The following is an 18,567-nucleotide window of genomic DNA, read 5'->3' on the forward strand; positions in this document are numbered from 1 at the left end:
CTCCAGTGGAATTATAAACCCCTTGGAAGGATAACTGAATCCCTCCATTGGAATTATAAACCCCTAGGACGGATAACTGAATCCCTCCAGTGGAATTATAAACCCACAGGAAAGATAACTGAATCCCTCCAGTGGAATGTAAATCACCCTGCGTAAAGTTTCAAATTGTAAAAAGAATTTTTTTAAACCCCTCCAGTGAAAATGAATTCCCTCCGGTGGTCTCCAGTGGAGTGAAAATCTTACTACGAACTTCCGTGACTCTTTCTATATATACCTGTGTGGTTTGCTCTCAGTATACCTGTATGGTTTGCTCTGTGTATGTATCCAGTTTTATCTTCCTCCGAGCAAAGTCCTTCCAATATTCCGACTTGAATTCTGAATATTTTAAACCCTATGTACCGTCTGGTTTCATTCCTGGTCCCTGGGGGGGGGGGAATGTCAAATTGACCCCCCCCTCTATTTTCTTATTGTGATACAAATCTATAACATTTGATACGTCTTCGGAAAGCCCTTGAGCTCTACTTCAATAATCTTCAAAAAAATGGCAAATTTGCAAAAATCCAAATATTTATTGCGAAATCTAGTTAGTAAGCTAAAATTTTGCAAATAGAATATAAATTTTTGTTTTTAATCTTCATCACAGAAACTGACGAGGGTCACCCCAGCCGAAAATATATTTTTAATAAAATGTGGAATTATCTACTTTATTTACTCTTCCGAGGTTTGGTCCATCACCATCACCGAGTTTTGCATATAAATGATATATCTTTAAAAAAGAGACCGAGCACATTTTCGAATATTAGCCCTCCTTTTGGAAGGTTAAAACGACAATAGCAAATCGACGACTCCGCCCCAATCCTCCCATTTATAAGCATTGGACTAGAAACACTTCATAGTACAATAAAACGACGTTTCTTACGCGAAAAATTGCTTTTAAAAACACACCTTTTTTAGCTGAATGTTATTTTTTTCGAATTTTATGACTTAACCTGCTACACATTCCAGGGTAGTATTCATCCAAGCCTTCTCTTTTAAATCCCTTCAATAAAAACACATTTTTTAATGGTTAAAGAAATAATCCGTCAACAGTGAAGGAAAAGGAAAGAAAAAAGACATAACACGAAAAGGTAGAAAAGGAAATATATATTTTGATTTTATTCTATGATGCTTTCAGCTGAACACCCACTTTGACGATCACCCCCCTTTAAAAAGGAGTTCTCGAAGGTCTTGGCCCTTGGCCTGGGATTATCATCAAATCAACAGTAATAGTAGTTCAAAAAAAGAAAAAAAATGGGACCGGAAAAAAGAAATTAACTCTTGCCACAAACTCAAAATTTATAATGTCTCTAATCTTTGCAACCTTATTTATGGTGCAAAACCTTTGTCGCACCGGCTAGTCCTATTGAGTGTCTGCTTCATTTACCAAATGTCCGGACGATACAGTACAAACTGGGACCGGAAAGGTTGGCCCGGCTCGGAAAATTTACTTTACATTCGTATATAATATTCTAGGGGGGGGGGATAAAAGGGACTGTAAGCGTAATTTCAAATGACCCTCCATGCAAGGAAAACTATTTATTTTCATTTGTGGTTGCAGTCCTTTTGAACTGTTTATGAGGGCCTTTCTCCAACCCCCCACCCCTCCCCTTTGGTTCAGTTAAGGATATTACCTTACAGCTTTTTTCCAGCCTGTAGACTAGTAAACAAAACTCAGGTCTCTGAATCAAAGTTTCCCTAATTAAATAAGATAAATTTAATATACAGAGATTTGTTAGTTAACTGTAATATATAAAATTTGTATGACCAAGTTGACCACAAATACCATATCAGATTATAGCTTCATCCTTGGGGGGTCCAAAAATCGTGCTCTTATAGGAAAGACCCAAATTTTATTAATATTTTCTTGCATGGCTATAATAAGGAAATATTTTTACCTAATTACCAATTTTCCTATGGGTGGTATAAAATATAAATACTTTTCTTTGTTCCTTGTACTCGATGCATATATTGATTGTTCACATAAACCAATGAACAGCACATAAACAATCAAGAGAATATATAAAGTTTTGACTACAATACCAAACTTTATCCTGTAAATATACCTTAAAAAGGACTTGATTTAGAAAATTAATAAAGTTAGAACTTTAAAACCAATTAAAAACATTTTTATGGTTCAACCAACTTCCCCAATTAAAATTTGAGGGCAAACTGTCAAAAGTTTATGAGTTATAATCATGCATGAAAACAAACAAAACAGAGAGTATTATACTTTATATTTATAGATAACTGTTTAGTGGATATCTTATCTGTTTGGTGCATATCTTAGTGGTAGAATACCTGTTTGGTATAGGTAGGAAACCTGTTTGATGATAATCTTATAGGTAGGAAACCTGTTTGATGATAATCTTATAGGTAGGAAACCTGTTTGGTAGATAACTTATAGGCAGGAAACCTGTTGGGTGGATATCTTATAGGTAGGAAACCTGTTTGGTGGATATCTTATAGGTAGAAAACCTGTTTGGTGGATATCTTATAGGTAGGAAACCTGTTTGGTAGATATCTTTTCTGTTTAGTGCATTTATTATGGTAGAATACCTGTTTGTTGGATATCTTATCTGTTTGGTGCATATTTTATGGTAGAACTCCTGTTTGGTGGATATCTAATTGGTAGAATACCTGTTTGGTATTGGAAGGATACCTGTTTGGTAATGTACTCTGAGATATTGATACTTCGTTTGTTTGGTCTTCACAAGCCGCCAAACAAGGAAATGTTTTGGATCCATACTTGATCTAACAGCTTCAACATTTAGAAAATAGACAAACTATATAACACTCTAGTATGCCGGGTTCATTAACGCCTGATCCAATCAGGGTTCAGCCATGTGTTTGTTGTCTATTCTGAACCAATGGAAATTGCATGGCGATAACATCTATCTTTCTATCTATCTCATTATCCAATTAGAGATAAATCCTTATATCGGCGCTATCAATAAATGGAAATATTTACTTCTACTGAAACTAGTAGAAGTAAGTAAACATAATGTTAATGGAATGAGCCCCCCCATACTTCTTTAAAAATTATGAGGGGGAAATATTCTGAATTATTCTTAATGTTTCCTCTTTATATTCTCCAATTTTTCCAAGGATTTCGTTCATACAGAGTAGGGTCTCCGCCTACAAAATAAAAATAAAGTTTTTTTGTAGATAGATGGATATCAAAGATTTGATTTCTGTTTAAGGGACCGTGGAGTGTAGATTAACGTGTAGGATTCACAAATTCAGTCAACATTGATGTTGATCAATAATTTATTATTACCTCGATTCTTTTCTTTTTCCTTTCTATGAAATTATATTTTTATTATTAAATGAAATTTTTTTATTTTTGTTCTAAACTCATCTCCTCTCAAAAGTGTTCATCTGTTAATGTGATTAAATTTCTAAAGTATACAAAGAAAGTAAAATTAAATTTCCTCCAAATGGGAAACAAAGTGAGGATCTTTCTTTTCCAACAGATTTTGAGTTTGATATCTGACATATTCTAATTCTCAATATGACACAATTATGGATATATGTATTTAATACCAGGGCGCTTCGTCCCAATATTAGATTTTTAGTCTTTTATAATTTTTAGTGGATTTAAAAAATAAAACTTTTTTTAAGGCCAATTATTTTAGTTCTGACCGTCCATAACATTTGCCGTCCCACAAAAAAATTTGACTCGATCTGTTCAGCCATTTTGAAGTTTATTAGATCCTAACGGACAGATAGACTGGCATAATATTTATATTTTTAGATTATGAGATGAAACATCGTATGAATAATGTTTCTTCTATTTTTATGTTCCTTTTTTATAAAATCAATTTGTGGAACACAATGCATGGAGATCATAAAACGAATTTTATGAACCAAACATAATAGATTATAAATAAGTTAGCTATATTTAGTATTTACTATGTTCATATGCATTTCTTTAGCGTCAAAAAGTTCCAAGATAAAATTAATAACAAAAAAACTAGGGGAAGGCTTCTCAAAAAGTATTTTCTAATATTGTTTCTATTGCACACAAAAAAAAGACAGAGATGCAAAATGTAATTGGTTTTATGTTTAAACATTTCATCCTCGACTAGAAATTAAAGAACTTGATCAAATTATGCGACTTTGTGATTTTGCGCATAATTAAGAAAGTAAGTAAATTGATTTTATAAATGAAATCAACGCAATTTTACCCTTTGTAATATATCTCTTAATAAAATGAGTTTTAATTAAAAAATGGGTAAAATTTCCATTCAAGTTGAATTTAATAAACTTCATTTTTGCCACAAACTGTATTTCAAATTCCTATATCTTTCCTCTATATACTCAATTTTGACGTGATTTGGCACCTTTTTTTGGAATATTTACCTTACAAAATGGTCTTGTTGATGTAATTGTATCGAGTGGAACAGGACCCCAGTGGAAGTATGGTGTACACTTGCATTCCTCCAAAATCTGGGCCAAAAATAGATTGACAATTCATTAACGTAAACGCAGAAACGTTTAAAAACGATGTAATTTATAAAAAATCATAATTATAAGAACTTGAATTGTATCTACTAATATACCCCACAACAGTTTTTGTATGAATTGTGTAAAATTGTATTTACTCATTCACCCCACAACATTATTTGTATGAATTGTGTAAAATTGTATTTACTCATTCACCACACAACATTATTTGTATGAATTGTGTAAAATTGTATTTACTCATTCACCCCGCAACATTATTTGTATGAATTGTGTAAAATTGTATTTACTCATTCACCACACAACATTATTTGTATGAATTGTGTAAAATTGTATCTACTAATTCACCCCGCAACGTTATGGGCATAAATTGTGTAAAATTGTATCTACTAATTCACCCCACAACATTATTTGCATGAATTGTGCAAAATTGTTTTTACTCATTTACCACACAACATTATTTGTATAAATTGTGAAAAATTGAATCTACTCATTTACCCAGCAACATTATTTACATAAATTGTGTAAATATTACCTTGGAATAGGCAGCTTCAAAAAAACAATTACCGATGTCATATCTGTAAAATAGAATATACTTTAATTTTATTTTTAGTTACATTCCAATATTGTTGCCTAAGAAAATGATTGAAATTCAAATATATAAAGTAATTATTTTGCCAATTCAGATGAAAACCTTTTGAAGCATCAATATGTAAAGTTAGAGAAAAAAATGTTAAAATCCGATATACTCTTTGAATAAAAGCTTTACATAAATTAGCATACATGAAAAGGAGTTTTGCATATTCCTAGAAATCCGAACCTCGGGATTTAAAGTTTAAACCAAGGAGTATGAAATAGAAGGGAGACACAACTGACGCGGCCCGCCTTACCATATGATTATACATGCTTTGCAAACGGTACTCCATTTGTATAAGAAATATTCAGAATAGGTTATTGTATACGCGGTAATTGTACAGCAGACAAATTTTTCTTATTTAAATGAAGTACCGTCTACAAAGCATATATAATCATATGGTAGGGCGGGCCGCGTCAGTTGTGTCTCCCTTACGTCCCATACTCCTTGGTTTAAACCAATGTGCAGTTATTTAAACTGGAGAAACGGACCAAGTATGGAATAAGTTGAAAATATTCATGAAAAAATTACAAGTTGATCTTTTAGAGAATGAGATCAGCCATAGAAGGGAGCATTACTGAAAACTCTAGTTTATGTAAAAGGAGTGTTTGCAAAAAATGAAAGGGGGGTTTGTGCCTACATTGATCACTACTAATTTTACTTTAGATTTATATTATTTCAAAAGTAAAATTAGTAGCGATCGATATAGAATTCAATCCGTCATCACTCATATACCCCCTTTCATTTTTCGCGAACACTCCCTTTAAGTTACCGAGCAGACCTCTTTGCAACAAGAGGAATTTGTCAATAAACAAACAAATTATGAAAAGACAGTACACCTCTGATGAATCATCCCCTTATAGTGAGACTATTGTGAATGACAATGATTATGTAGATGATTTATCCAATTTCTTGGAAATATCTATCTTATCTACACATTAAACATCGTTATCCATGGAATCCTCGCTCTTTATTTAATCCAATATGATGAGGGACACCATGTATTTATAAATTTTACCTGTACATTCCGTCGGGGAGATGGTTCATTAATATTTCCTTTTGAGAGTAGCATCCCCTCTCTTCAGGTGTAAACCGACTAGAAGATAAATGTAAACCTACTAGAAGATCGATGTAAACCGACTTGTATATAAAGGTAAAACGACTAGAAGATAAGTGTAAACCGACTAAAAGAAAAATGTAAACTGACTAGAAGATAAATGTAAACCTACTAGAAGATCGATGTAAACCTACTAGAAGATAAATGTAAACCAAGTCCGACTAATATATAAATGTAAACCGACTAGAAAATAAATCTAAACCAACGAGAAGATAAATGTTAACCGACTAGAAGAAAATGTAAACTGACTAGAAGATAAATGTAAACCGACTAAAAGATATATATATGTAAACTGACTAGAAAATAAATCTAAACCAACAAGAAGATAAATGTAAACTGACAAGAATATAAATGTAAACCGACCACAAGATAAATGTAAACTGACTAGAAGATAAGTGTAAACCGACTAGAATAAAAATGTATACTGACTGGAAGATAAATTAAACCGACTAGAAGATAAATGTAAACCTACTAGAAGATCAATGTAAACCTACGAGGAGATCAATGTAAACCGAATAGAAGATAAATGTAAACTGACTAGAAGATAAATGTAAACCTACTAGAAGATCAATGTAAACCAACTAAAAGATAAACGTAAACCAACTAGAAGACGAATGTAAACCTACTTGGAGATAAATGTGAACTAGCTAGTACATAAATTTAAACCAAATTTTAAGTCACACTGTATTTCTTCCAATCAAAACCGGACTTCCTCACAAGTATCTCTGATTTAAAAGGCAGTTTGTTTCTGATTTATTACACCATCAGGAAATTTGTGTGTTTACATACAGCACACGATATACTGAATGAAGAATGGTGGTTAACATTCTTATAAAGGAAAGGGACATTTCTGCTCTAGGTTAGTTGGGTCATTTTACAGATCCTAATTCAGAAAATAATTCAGAACATTATTCAGAACAGAATTCAGAACATAATTCAGTACAAAAATCAGAACAGAATTCATAACATAATTCAGAACATAATTCAGAACATAATTCAGAACATAATTCAGAACAATATTCAGAACAGCATTCAGAAATAATTCAGAAAAGAATTCAGAACAGAATTTAAAATGGAATTAAAAAAAATATTCAGAGCAGAATACAGAACAAAATTCAGAACAAAGTTCAGAACAGAATTCAGAACAATATTCAGAACATAATTCAAAACAGAATTCCGAATAGATTTCCGAACAGAAATCAGAACAGTATTCAGAAAAGGTTTCAAAACAGAATTCAGAACAATATTTAGAACAGAATTTAGAACAGAATTCAGAAAATATTCAGAACAGAATTTAAAACAGAATTGCAATTTGTCAATTCTCTAAGAAAAGAGATTTACTCCACAACCATTATTACTCCACAACCAATAAAAGCCTGTTTTAGGTTTAAGGAAAAGCAAACTGTTTTTTCAGATAATATAACAAATATTTGTTGAAAAAAAAAATAACAGAGAAACAATGAAAAATAGTGTTCTCGAGCTAGGATTTCAAGAATATAAAAACAAATATCTTCCAACCTTCTAACCTTAACTTTTAGAATCCTTAATTGCTTTCGGTTAAAGACATTACCAATTAAATATTTTGTTTTTTAACAGTTACGACATTTTAAAAAATATTTTAAAGTTTATCTAAAACTTACTATATAGCTTCTGGTGTGGTGGTGTACAGTGTCGGGTTCACTGCAACCTGAAGGGAAACTATTAACAAAGGAATGGAGTCTTTGCCACAAACTCTGAATTTCTACTCTCTATATCTGAGCAACCGAATTTTGTGTACGTTAGATATTTCAAACTATGAATTATGAGATATCAAATAATCTAAGTTTGAGATGTTAAAGGTTTTGTAACAAAGAGTCAGTTCCTTCGTCAAGATAGAAAAAAATGTGATAAATAAGTCAAGAATGAATAGGATGAATAAGTCAAGAATGAATGTGATAAATAAGTCAAGAATGAATAGGATAAATAAGTCAAGAATGAATGTGATAAATAAGTCAAGAATGAATGCAAGAAAACAGTCAAGAATGAATGCGATAGAGAAATCAAGAAGGAATGCAGTAAAGTAGTAAAGAATTAATGCAATGAATAAGTCAAGAAAGAATGCAATAAATCAGTAAAGATTGAATGCAATAAAACAGTAAAGAATGAATGTTATAAAGCAGTAAAGAATGAATGCAATAAAGCAGTCAAGTATGAATGCAAAAAAGCAGTAAAGAATGAATGCAATAAAGCAGTAAAGAATGAATGTTATAAAGAGTGAAGAATGAATGTAATTAACAGTCAAGAATGATTGCAATAAAACAAACAAGAATGACTGCAATAAAGCAATCATGAATGAATGTGATAAAGAAATTATGAATGAATGTGAAAGAATGCGTGCAAGAAAGCAGTCAGAAATGAATGCAATAAAAAAGTCAAGAACAAATGTAATGAAACAGTCATGAATTATTGCAATACAGCAGTCAAGAATGAATATGATGAAGCAATCAATAATTCAAGCAATAAAGCAGTCAAGAGTGCGTGAAAAAAAGCAGTCAGAAATGAATGCAATAAAACAAAAAGAATGGATGCAATAAAGTAGTAAAGAATGAATGCAATAAAGCAGCAAAGAATGAATGCAATAAATTAGTAAAGAATGAATAACACAATAAGGCAGACATAAAGAAATGAAAGAAAGGAGGCAACAAAAGATAAAATGATGATGGAGTCTATTTTTGTTGCGTAACGGTGTCAAGAATGAATGAGTTAGTTGAGTTCATGTTTGCAAAATTAATCAAATATATTTATTAAAAGAACCTGCGATTCAAACCCCGGGCTGATATCTATTTCATTGACTGACATCAAGGGTTGATCTAGATGATGCTGAACAGACATCTTAAACCCTTCACTAGGTTTTATCTAAAGTAGTAAATGTACTGAACTGTATTTTAATTAAAGCCTTCACTAGGTTTTATCTAAAGTAGCAAATATACTGAACTGTAGTTTAATCAAACCCNAAACTGAACTGTATTTTAATTAAACCCTGCACTAGGTTTTATCTAAAGTAGCAAGTAAACTGAACTGTATTTTAAAGCCTTCACGTGTTTTGTTTTTTCTAAATTACTGGGTTTCCACACAGAATCAGACTTTTGTTGGCAACCTGAATCTCTTGAAAAATCAATCAATATGTTCTTTACATACAAATATACATAGTATTTAATCTATATATATAAAATAAATTTATAAACTATAATATATATATGCTTGAGATTTTAAAAATACACAGAAAGTTAATCATCTATTTATGTAATATATAAATATATATATATATCAGTTGAAACGCAACAATCTTCTTATAACATTTTATTCATAAACAAATTGTTTAATGCTTTCATGCAATCATCAGTATCAATGATTTGAGAATTTTTCACAGATATATATATATATATACCTGGTACATGTAGTCAAAGGTTTCTGCATCCAGCATCATTGTAAATCCATTAGTTTTTCCAACCTTTAATTATTTCAATTTATTTCTAAGGGACTGTAAGCGAAATCTAAAGTGTCCCTTCATTTATATAGAGTGGCATTATGGCATGCCTGTTCACAAAGGTATACCCTTAAAAACCTTGTCAATCAATTATGAATCAGATATCTACATGTGTATAATTTTGTAAAGAGATTGTCAGACAAAACTATCTAAGTAGTATCGGATTATCAAGCTATTTAATGAAGCCGATGAAAATAAATATCTTAAAATATGAGAAGTAAAGTTCACCAAGCAGGTCTGAGCTGTACAGCAAATCCTGGCCTACAATGTTTTTTAAAAACACATTTTTCCAAAATGGGAAATCGGAGAAACTGTCAACAAAAGAGAATAATAAAGAATAAAGAAGGAAGATATGATAACATGATATATAATTTAAAAATTAAAATTTATTAAAAAATAACACTTATCAAGATAAAAAATAAAGGTTTCAAGGGTACTATGGTAAATCGATCATATCCCCTTTTAAACGGAGGGCCACGTAAAGGGAGTGTTCGCCATAAATGAAAAGGGGTCATGGCTTACGTCGAAAATATTCGATGGTGATGGCCACTAATCTTACTTTTATCTTTTGCGTCTATATGAAAAAAATTGTTGAAATCGACACATACCGAAGAACGTGGCGTCCATACAAATTTAATTCCATACAAATCATCCAGATATTACAACCTATAATTATCGATTTTTTTTCGACGCATGTGTATAAAGTTGATACTTTATCATATTTTTGATTTTTTATGATCCGCGAGTTACTTTTAATAACATTTATTCCTGTGCCGAAGATTTTTGATAATGAAGACGACATTTTCATATTTTCCAAGAATGTTCAAAATCTAGCACCAGCTGTGATAACATGTTGTAAGCGAAATATTAATTTTAAAAAGTCAAAATAATATGAAATATCAACTATAAACGAAAGCGTCGAAAAAAATAGGTTGTATACTATCTGAATGATTTGTTTGGAATTAAATTGATTTTTTAACGATAGAAGTAAGATTAGTAACAATCACTATCAAATATTTTTCGACGACATTTTTCGCAAAAATTGAGGATTAATATCTGAATAAAAAAGATTAACTTTATAATTGAATAGGTTTGGGATTCTTCTAAAGATTTTTGAACTATGGTTTCTCTTGCAAATAAAAAGATATAATTTTCCTGAAAAAAAAACAACTTTATATTTGAATAGGTTTGGATTCTTCTAAAACTTTTCTAACTATGGTTTCTCTTTCAAATAAATATAAATAATATTCCTGGTTTTTCATGTAAAACTTAGCTCCAGGTTGTTCAATCCAACTGTGTGTAGGATACCTTAGCTCCAGGTTGTATAATCCAACAGTGTGTATAGAATACCTTAGCTCCAGGTAGTATACTCCAACTGTGTGTGTAGAATACCTTAGCTCCAGGTTGTATAATCCAACTGTGTGTATAGGATACCGTAGCTCCAGGTTGTATAATCCAACTGTTTGTATAGGATACCTTAGCTCCAGGTTGTATAATTCAACTGTGTGTATAGGATACCGTAGCTTCAGGTTGTATAATCCAACTGTGTGTATAGGATACCGTAACTCCAGGTTGTATAATCCAACTGTGTGTATAGGATACCTTCGCTCCAGGTTGGATAATCCAACTGTGAGTATAGGATACCTTTGCTCCAGGTTGGATAATCCAACTGTGAGTATAGGATACCTTAGCTCCTGGTTGGATAATCCAACTGTGAGTATAGAATACCTTAGCTCCAGGTTGTATACTTCAACTGTGTGTGTAGGATACCTTGGCTCCAGGTTGGATAATCCAACTGTGAGTGTAGGATACCTTAGCTCCAGGTTGTATAATCCAACTGTGAGTGTAGGATATCTCTGGGTACTCAGGTCCATACAGAAGTTTTCTTTCCCAACTCAAACCAGATAAACGGGGATCGAAAGTCACCTGGCATCAAAATTAAGTTTTATTTTCAAATATTCAAACAGAATGCTAGAGTTGTTTAAAAATCTTTTTAAATAAATCGTAACAGTTTCATTGTTTTTATTTTAAACTGTCTCTTACTTTATTTTAGAATACATAACACTAGTGTACCTGCCTACCTGGGGTCTATAACACTAGCGTACTTTCCNTATAACACTAGTATACCTAGGGTTTATGACACTAGCATACCTGGGGTTTATAACACTAGAATACCTGGGGTTTATAACACTAGTATACCTGTGGTTTATAACACTGGTATACCTGGGGTTTATAACACTGGTATACCTGAGGTTTATAACACTAGTATACCTGAGGTTTATAACACTGGTATACCTGAGGTTTATAACACTAGTTTACCTGGGGTTTTATGATAGAGCAGAATCCGAAGTCTGTTCCAAAGAATGGGAGAAAACTAGTTGTATTTACGGACAATATTTCAGAACCGAACCTGGAAATCATATTAAAATTAAAATTACAGAAAGAGGAAAATTTTCAAAATTTATCTATCCTCATATTCCATCTATCTATCTATCTATCTATCTATCTATCTATCTATCTATCTATCTATCCTCATATTCCATCTATCTATCTATCTATCTATCTATCTATCTATCTATCTATCTATCTCTATATCTATATCTATCTATCCTTATATCCTATCTATCTATATATCTATCATTATATATATATATATATCTATCTATCTATCTATCTATTTATCTTTCTATCTATTTATCTATCTATCTGAGTGTACCTGGCAGAAATGAACGGTGTATCCCCTGGATGGTCTACGGCAAGATCTCGAATATAATCAAAAGTTTTGATAAACTCTTTGAAAGTAGATCTGAAAACAGATTCCATTATTTTCGGGTCATAAATGTATAGATATTAATAGAATTTGACCCTCCCCTCTACCTTCAAGCACCTCTGCTCCTTTAGTAAAAGTAAATTCAACCTATTTGAAGCATAAAGTCGAACCGCGTCAACCTTGTTGAACCGGCTAGTTCTGTCCATAGAGCCAGGTACAGTACAAACTGGGACCGGAAAGGTTAACCCGGCTCGGAAATTCAAATGTACAACGGTTGCCCGACGCCCGTGCCTTGGATATCTTGTACCTGTAAAAACAAAAGATTTTGCCGAATTTCAGGCTCCTCGATCTAATATCCGTGACCGCAACCGCAATTAATATGTCGAATTTGGTTTCAAATTTGGAGCCGGTGAACTTAAGGCCCATATTTATGTTTTTTGAAAAAAATGTCTCTTGCATTTGTAAATTAATCAATTTTTTAAAAAAACCTGCGAAAAACTTGTCTTTTCTAAATGTTGTTTTAATATCCAAAACTAATTCTTTGCAGTGCAGTGGTAAAAATTGATCATTCCCATAGATATACAAATCAGGCTAAACCATTTTCACAATATTTTGAACCGCAATATAACGGATATGTGTGAACTAACCACTATTCTTTTCAGTCTGTTAAAAAATAGTATTTTTAAACCTAGTTTTGCCATTAATAAGATATTTAATGTCCTTTCTATTCTTCGTATTTTTCAAGAGAGAAAAAGAAAGAATATTTTTTTTGGCTAAAACAATAAAAACATGTTTATTCCAATTCATCCTAATGAACAACATGTTTATTCCAATTCATCCTAATGAACACCATCAATCGATAAAGCTTATAGATAAATAATTATGATTTATCTGTCGATTTATTAAGAAATGGTTGAAATTCTTTTATCTGAACTAATGAAGTTCTGTTTACATTTATTTAGTATTATAGTTAGGAAAAAAATATTTTTTTAATCCAATTCTTGTGAAATTTCAAATTCTCAAATTATTTCAATCTATTCATTAAATTTTAAATTCTACTTTTCATTTTTAATAACCAAATCTTTAAAACTTTATTCTTACTGGAGAGGTATAGTTTATGGTTTGAATATTGATTTAAAAAGTAAATGCATAAAAACAGCTTTCTCAATTTTAACTAATTTGGTTAAAATCATGGTCATCATTAGTTATTGTTAATATTATTATTATTTTCATTAATATCATATTTATTTTTATTTATTGTTATCATTTATTAATATCATTACTATTGCTAATAGCATTATTATTAGTATAGTACATCCAACTACCTGAACTTCTCCCAATTCTCAAACTTTTCACTAAAACAAACATTCATTTTTATTCATATTTAAAGAGTTTTCACTTATCAATTTTAAAGAGTATTTTACACTTTTTAAAGTTTTGCAAAACAAAGAAAATAAAATCAAAAACGAGTATATAAAACAAAAATGCAATTAAAAACAGATAAAGAGCAAAATGTAAAAACGACATGTCATTGTCAAAAAGTGGAACTTTGGAAGTTACTTATTTTGATTTATTTTAATTTGAAATCATAAAGATTTTTTAAAATCAAATCAAATAAATAAAATGTTATTGTTCCTGATATTTTGGTTAGATGGGTCCTCCATATCCAGTGTACTTGTATCAGAGTACAGATGCCAGTGTAGAATCAACTTTTGTACAACATCTTTCCTAAATTGTAGAATTGTTTCAGAGATAAGAGAGTACAGATTTCTATTTAAGGCTAAAACACAGACTGGTTAGGCAGAGCAGGCCTATAGTGTCCGGCACGCCATGCTACCGTTCCATGTAATGTTTTTTGACTGACATCTCACGGCCATTTGTTGCATTCAGGGGTTAAGTTATACATCTTTTAACAAAATACTCCAATTATAAACCTAAAACAGAACATTTATGAATATTGTCTATTTTTAAAGATTTTGCATTTCCTATTCAAGGATCCTTAAATGTCCCTGAATACAGATGTCTCCTGATTGGTCGTGTACAGTACTTGTACACAATAGAACAAGCTGTGGAAACTATCGCATATTATAGGTGTGAATCGATCTCTGTAACTCTCTTATCTCTGGGCTAGAATATCCAATATTTTCCACAGCAGGTTCGATTGTGTACAACTGGAGTACACGACCAATAAACAGACGTCTTTATTCAGGAATATTTAAGGATCCTATAGATATTAAATACAAAACCTTCAAAATTAGACTAATTAATAAATTTTATGTTTTAAAAATGGTAAAACAAGTTCTAAATATGTATTGTATGTAACAAGTAGCTGTCAGATGGCAATCAAAACCTTTCGTGGGGTCAAAAATCATTATATTAGAACTGAAACAAATCTGTTTCATAAATTCAAGTGTTTGTTTATGTTTAAAGAATCTTGCGCTTTGCCGCGTAGCATAACCAGAGTTCGCTGCAGGTACGAGTTATCTCCAGGCATCACACCGCTACAACAAAAGGCCTGATTAGCCTAGCCAATGAGAGCATATGAGCGGTTTGTATATATATAGTCTGTGAATTGGAATATCAGATGCGCAACTAGGGTTGTTTGCTTGGGAAGTTGGGGTGGGGAAGGGATAAAACTTTTGTTTGTTTAGAATTTGGGATTTCCCAGGTTTTATTTAAAAAAAAAACTTTTACAGGTGGAAGGGCCATGAATGTTAAAATATCCATGCCGTCAACTTTGATGGTAACCCTATATAATGAATATATAATGAATTCTATAAAATTAAATCAAAATCTATTGCACTGGAATGTCTACCAAAGGAACAGTGGAAACCATGTAAATGCCGATATTAACCAGATCATAATAAAATTTAAGTATCATAATTCATATATTATAAAAACAAACTATGTAGATTATGTTCTTGAATCAACTATTTGCGCCCATCTTTGATTTTAACTTTTAATTCTATCTGCGGTATTTTCTCTTCTTAAATTATCGAACAATGAAAAAAATTCGCGGATTTGTTAACGTCCTTCCCCCCCCCTCCCCCCGACCAATGCCTGATCTTTTATTGGTCCAAAAATTGCTAATTAAAAATGACAATGTCTGACCTCATGGCCAACTCCGTGATGATCATCTTCTCCTCCTGGGTCAGAGAACTTGTTCTTCCGGAGTAGAAGGTCTGCAGGAACAGTTCAATATGGGAGGAGTTAGATACACCCAGACTCTAGAACATGAACTATAGTTCAATATGGGAGGAGTTAGATACACCCAGACTCTAGAACAAGAACTTTAGTTCAATATGGGAGGAGTTAGAAACACCTAGACTCTAGAACAAGAACTATAAATCAATATGAGAGGAGTTAGATACACCCAGACTCTAGAACATGAACTATAGTTCAATATGGGAGGAGTTAGATACACCTAGACTCTAGAACAAGAACTATAGTTCAATATGAGAGGAGTTAGATCGATACACCTAGACTTTAGAACAAGAACTATAGTTCAATATGGGAGGAGTTAAATACACCCAGACTCTAGAACAAAAACTATAGTTCAATATGGGAGGAGTTAGATACACCTAGACTCTAGAACAAGAACTATATTTCAATATGGGAGGAGTTAGATACACCCAGACAATAGAACAAGAACAATAGTTCAATATGGGAGGAGTAAGAAACACCTAAACTTTAGAACAATAACTATAGTTCAATATGAGAGGAGTTAGATACACCTAGACTCTAGAACAAGAACTATAGTTCAATATGAGTGGAGTTAGATACACCCAGACTCTAGAACAAGAACTATAGTTCAATATGGGAGGAGTTAGATACACCCAGACTCTATAACATGAACTATAGTTCAATATGGGAGGAGTTCGATACAACCAGACTCTAGAACAAGAACTATAGTTCAATATGGGAGGAGTTAGAAACACCTAGACTCTAGAACAAGAACTATAGTTCAAATGGGAGGAGTAAGATACACCCAGACTCTAGAACAAGAACTATATGGGAGGGGTGATAAATACTTGTAAGTTTATGATTTTTTGTGTGTCACAGATATTTTTGTTCTTATTTCTTCTCTCCTCTCTAGGTTCTTCTGTTAAATGTTAAAGAATATTGACTTCCATCCTTCTTAAGAAATTAATAATAAAATCTATTGAAAAATAAAACTCTTATCATACAATGATTCAGCAGCTCAGAAGCAATACAAAGATTAAACATTATTTTCTTAAAAATAATAACTCTGAAAAAGATTAGATTAGGCGGGGAGGGGGGGGGATGGTTTGCACTGTGTTAAACTATTCTTTAAATCTTTGGAACCCAACCTCGCCTGTAGTTTTTTTTTACAAAAAGGTTCGACCCAAATGGGGAAAAATTTATTATTCATATGATACCAATGAGACATTTTTACGATTTAGAATTATTAAATAAGAGGGTAAAGTCATTTGTAATATATCACCAGTTGTTGCAGTCAGCAGAAGATTCGTTTTTTACCAATATTTTATAGCCCAGAGAAAACACGTAATTGACTAATTTGATGTTTAGGAACATATTTCTGAAAAGAAATTAACTATGAAAATCTTTGGAAGCCATAGTAGAACCGTAGAGTCGATTATTTCATTATCATCATTACCTAAGCTGTTTCTGTATTTTTATTCACAGATTTCTCCAAAATGTCAGATATCTTCAAAATCAAAATAAAGAAAACCTCCTTATAGCAACCCTAGCTGAAAAATGTTTTTTACATCTTAATATCGTCCACGTTATTAAAAAACTATAAAAAAATGTTTCTTCTGTTGACTGAAACAATGCTAAAATAATACAAACAACTTACACCGTTAAAATGTCTCATCGATATCAAATGAATTCAAAAGTTTTCTTTATAATACTGCATGTTCTCAGTTTAAATATGTTACATATCCGGTATCTCCCTTCAAAAACATTCTCTTGGTTCTACCGATTTCCTGAATGAAATTTGACTCTAGGGTTTATAAAATATGAGTTATTATATACATGTTTTTTTTGTAAGTTAAAACATTTATTTGATATTGATGACTTAAAAAAAATCCGAAGTACAAAATTGAATTTCAGATAATTTACTCAGAATCAGATAAACTCTTTTTAAACACGACAGAGGATTACTTAAAATGTCCTCGACACAAAAAATGTCACTTACCCTGAATAGCGATTTTCTAATCTGGTTTATACTGCACAGGATTACAGACGGGAAGTATACGTCTGTCAGGGGTGCAGTGGTAGTGTCTGTAAATAGAATAATATACTGGTTTATACTGCACAGGATTACAGACGGGAAGTATACATCTGTCAGGGGTGCAGTGGTAGTGTCTGTAAATAGAATATTTTATACTGGTTTATACTCTACAGGATTACAGACGGGAAGTATACATCTGTCAGGGGTTCAGTGGTAGTGTCTTTAAATAGAATAGTTTATACTGGTTTATACTCTACAGGATTACAGACGGGAAGTATACATCTGTCAGGGGTGCTGTGGTAGTGTCTTTAAATAGAATAGTTTATACTGGTTTATACTCTACCGGATTACAGACGGGAAGTATACATCTGTCAGGGGTGCTGTGGTAGTGTCTTTAAATAGAATAGTGTATACTGGTTTATACTGCACAGGATTACAGACGGGAAGTATACATCCGTCAAGGGTGCAGTGGTAGTGTCTGTAAATAGAATAGTTTATACTGGTTTATACTGCACAGGATTACAGTCGGGAAGTATACATCCGTCAGGGGTGCAGTGGTAGTGTCTGTAAATAGAAAAGTTTATACTGGTTTATACTGCACAGCACTACAGACGGGAAGTATACATCTGTCAGGGGTTCAGTGGTAGTGTCTGTAAATAGAATAGTTTACACTGGTTTATACTGCACAGGATTACAGACGGGAAGTATACATCTGTCAGGGGTGCAGTGGTAGTGTCTGTAAATAGAATAGTTTATACTGGTTTATACTGCACAGGATTACAGACGGGAAGTATACATC

The 18,567-nt window shown here is 32.1% G+C and overlaps 1 protein-coding gene across 1 annotated transcript in view; it reads right to left on the bottom strand.

Annotated features, from left to right (window-relative positions):
* Positions 1-274: 274 nt before the first annotated feature.
* LOC111716453 (uncharacterized) overlaps positions 275-18,567 on the bottom strand; it is a gene marked incomplete at its 3' end in the record, with an annotated part of 27,191 nt that continues 8,898 nt past the window's right edge. The window contains exons 4-21 of the mRNA XM_023491908.1: positions 17,733-17,818; positions 15,662-15,777; positions 14,186-14,278; positions 13,876-13,905; positions 12,497-12,586; positions 12,100-12,190; positions 11,593-11,706; positions 9,682-9,744; positions 9,048-9,149; positions 7,895-7,941; positions 6,156-6,233; positions 5,039-5,081; positions 4,402-4,488; positions 3,118-3,174; positions 2,699-2,790; positions 1,671-1,734; positions 990-1,039; positions 275-375 (exon numbers count right to left, since the gene is read on the bottom strand). Of these exons, the coding sequence (XP_023347676.1) occupies positions 275-375; positions 990-1,039; positions 1,671-1,734; positions 2,699-2,790; positions 3,118-3,174; positions 4,402-4,488; positions 5,039-5,081; positions 6,156-6,233; positions 7,895-7,941; positions 9,048-9,149; positions 9,682-9,744; positions 11,593-11,706; positions 12,100-12,190; positions 12,497-12,586; positions 13,876-13,905; positions 14,186-14,278; positions 15,662-15,687 (1,228 nt within the window). The remainder of the gene's footprint in view (positions 376-989; positions 1,040-1,670; positions 1,735-2,698; positions 2,791-3,117; positions 3,175-4,401; positions 4,489-5,038; positions 5,082-6,155; positions 6,234-7,894; positions 7,942-9,047; positions 9,150-9,681; positions 9,745-11,592; positions 11,707-12,099; positions 12,191-12,496; positions 12,587-13,875; positions 13,906-14,185; positions 14,279-15,661; positions 15,778-17,732; positions 17,819-18,567) is intronic.

This window comes from Eurytemora carolleeae, unplaced genomic scaffold, assembly GCF_000591075.1.
Source record: "Eurytemora carolleeae unplaced genomic scaffold, Eaff_2.0 scaffold2035, whole genome shotgun sequence".
NCBI classification, from domain to species: domain Eukaryota; kingdom Metazoa; phylum Arthropoda; class Copepoda; order Calanoida; family Temoridae; genus Eurytemora; species Eurytemora carolleeae.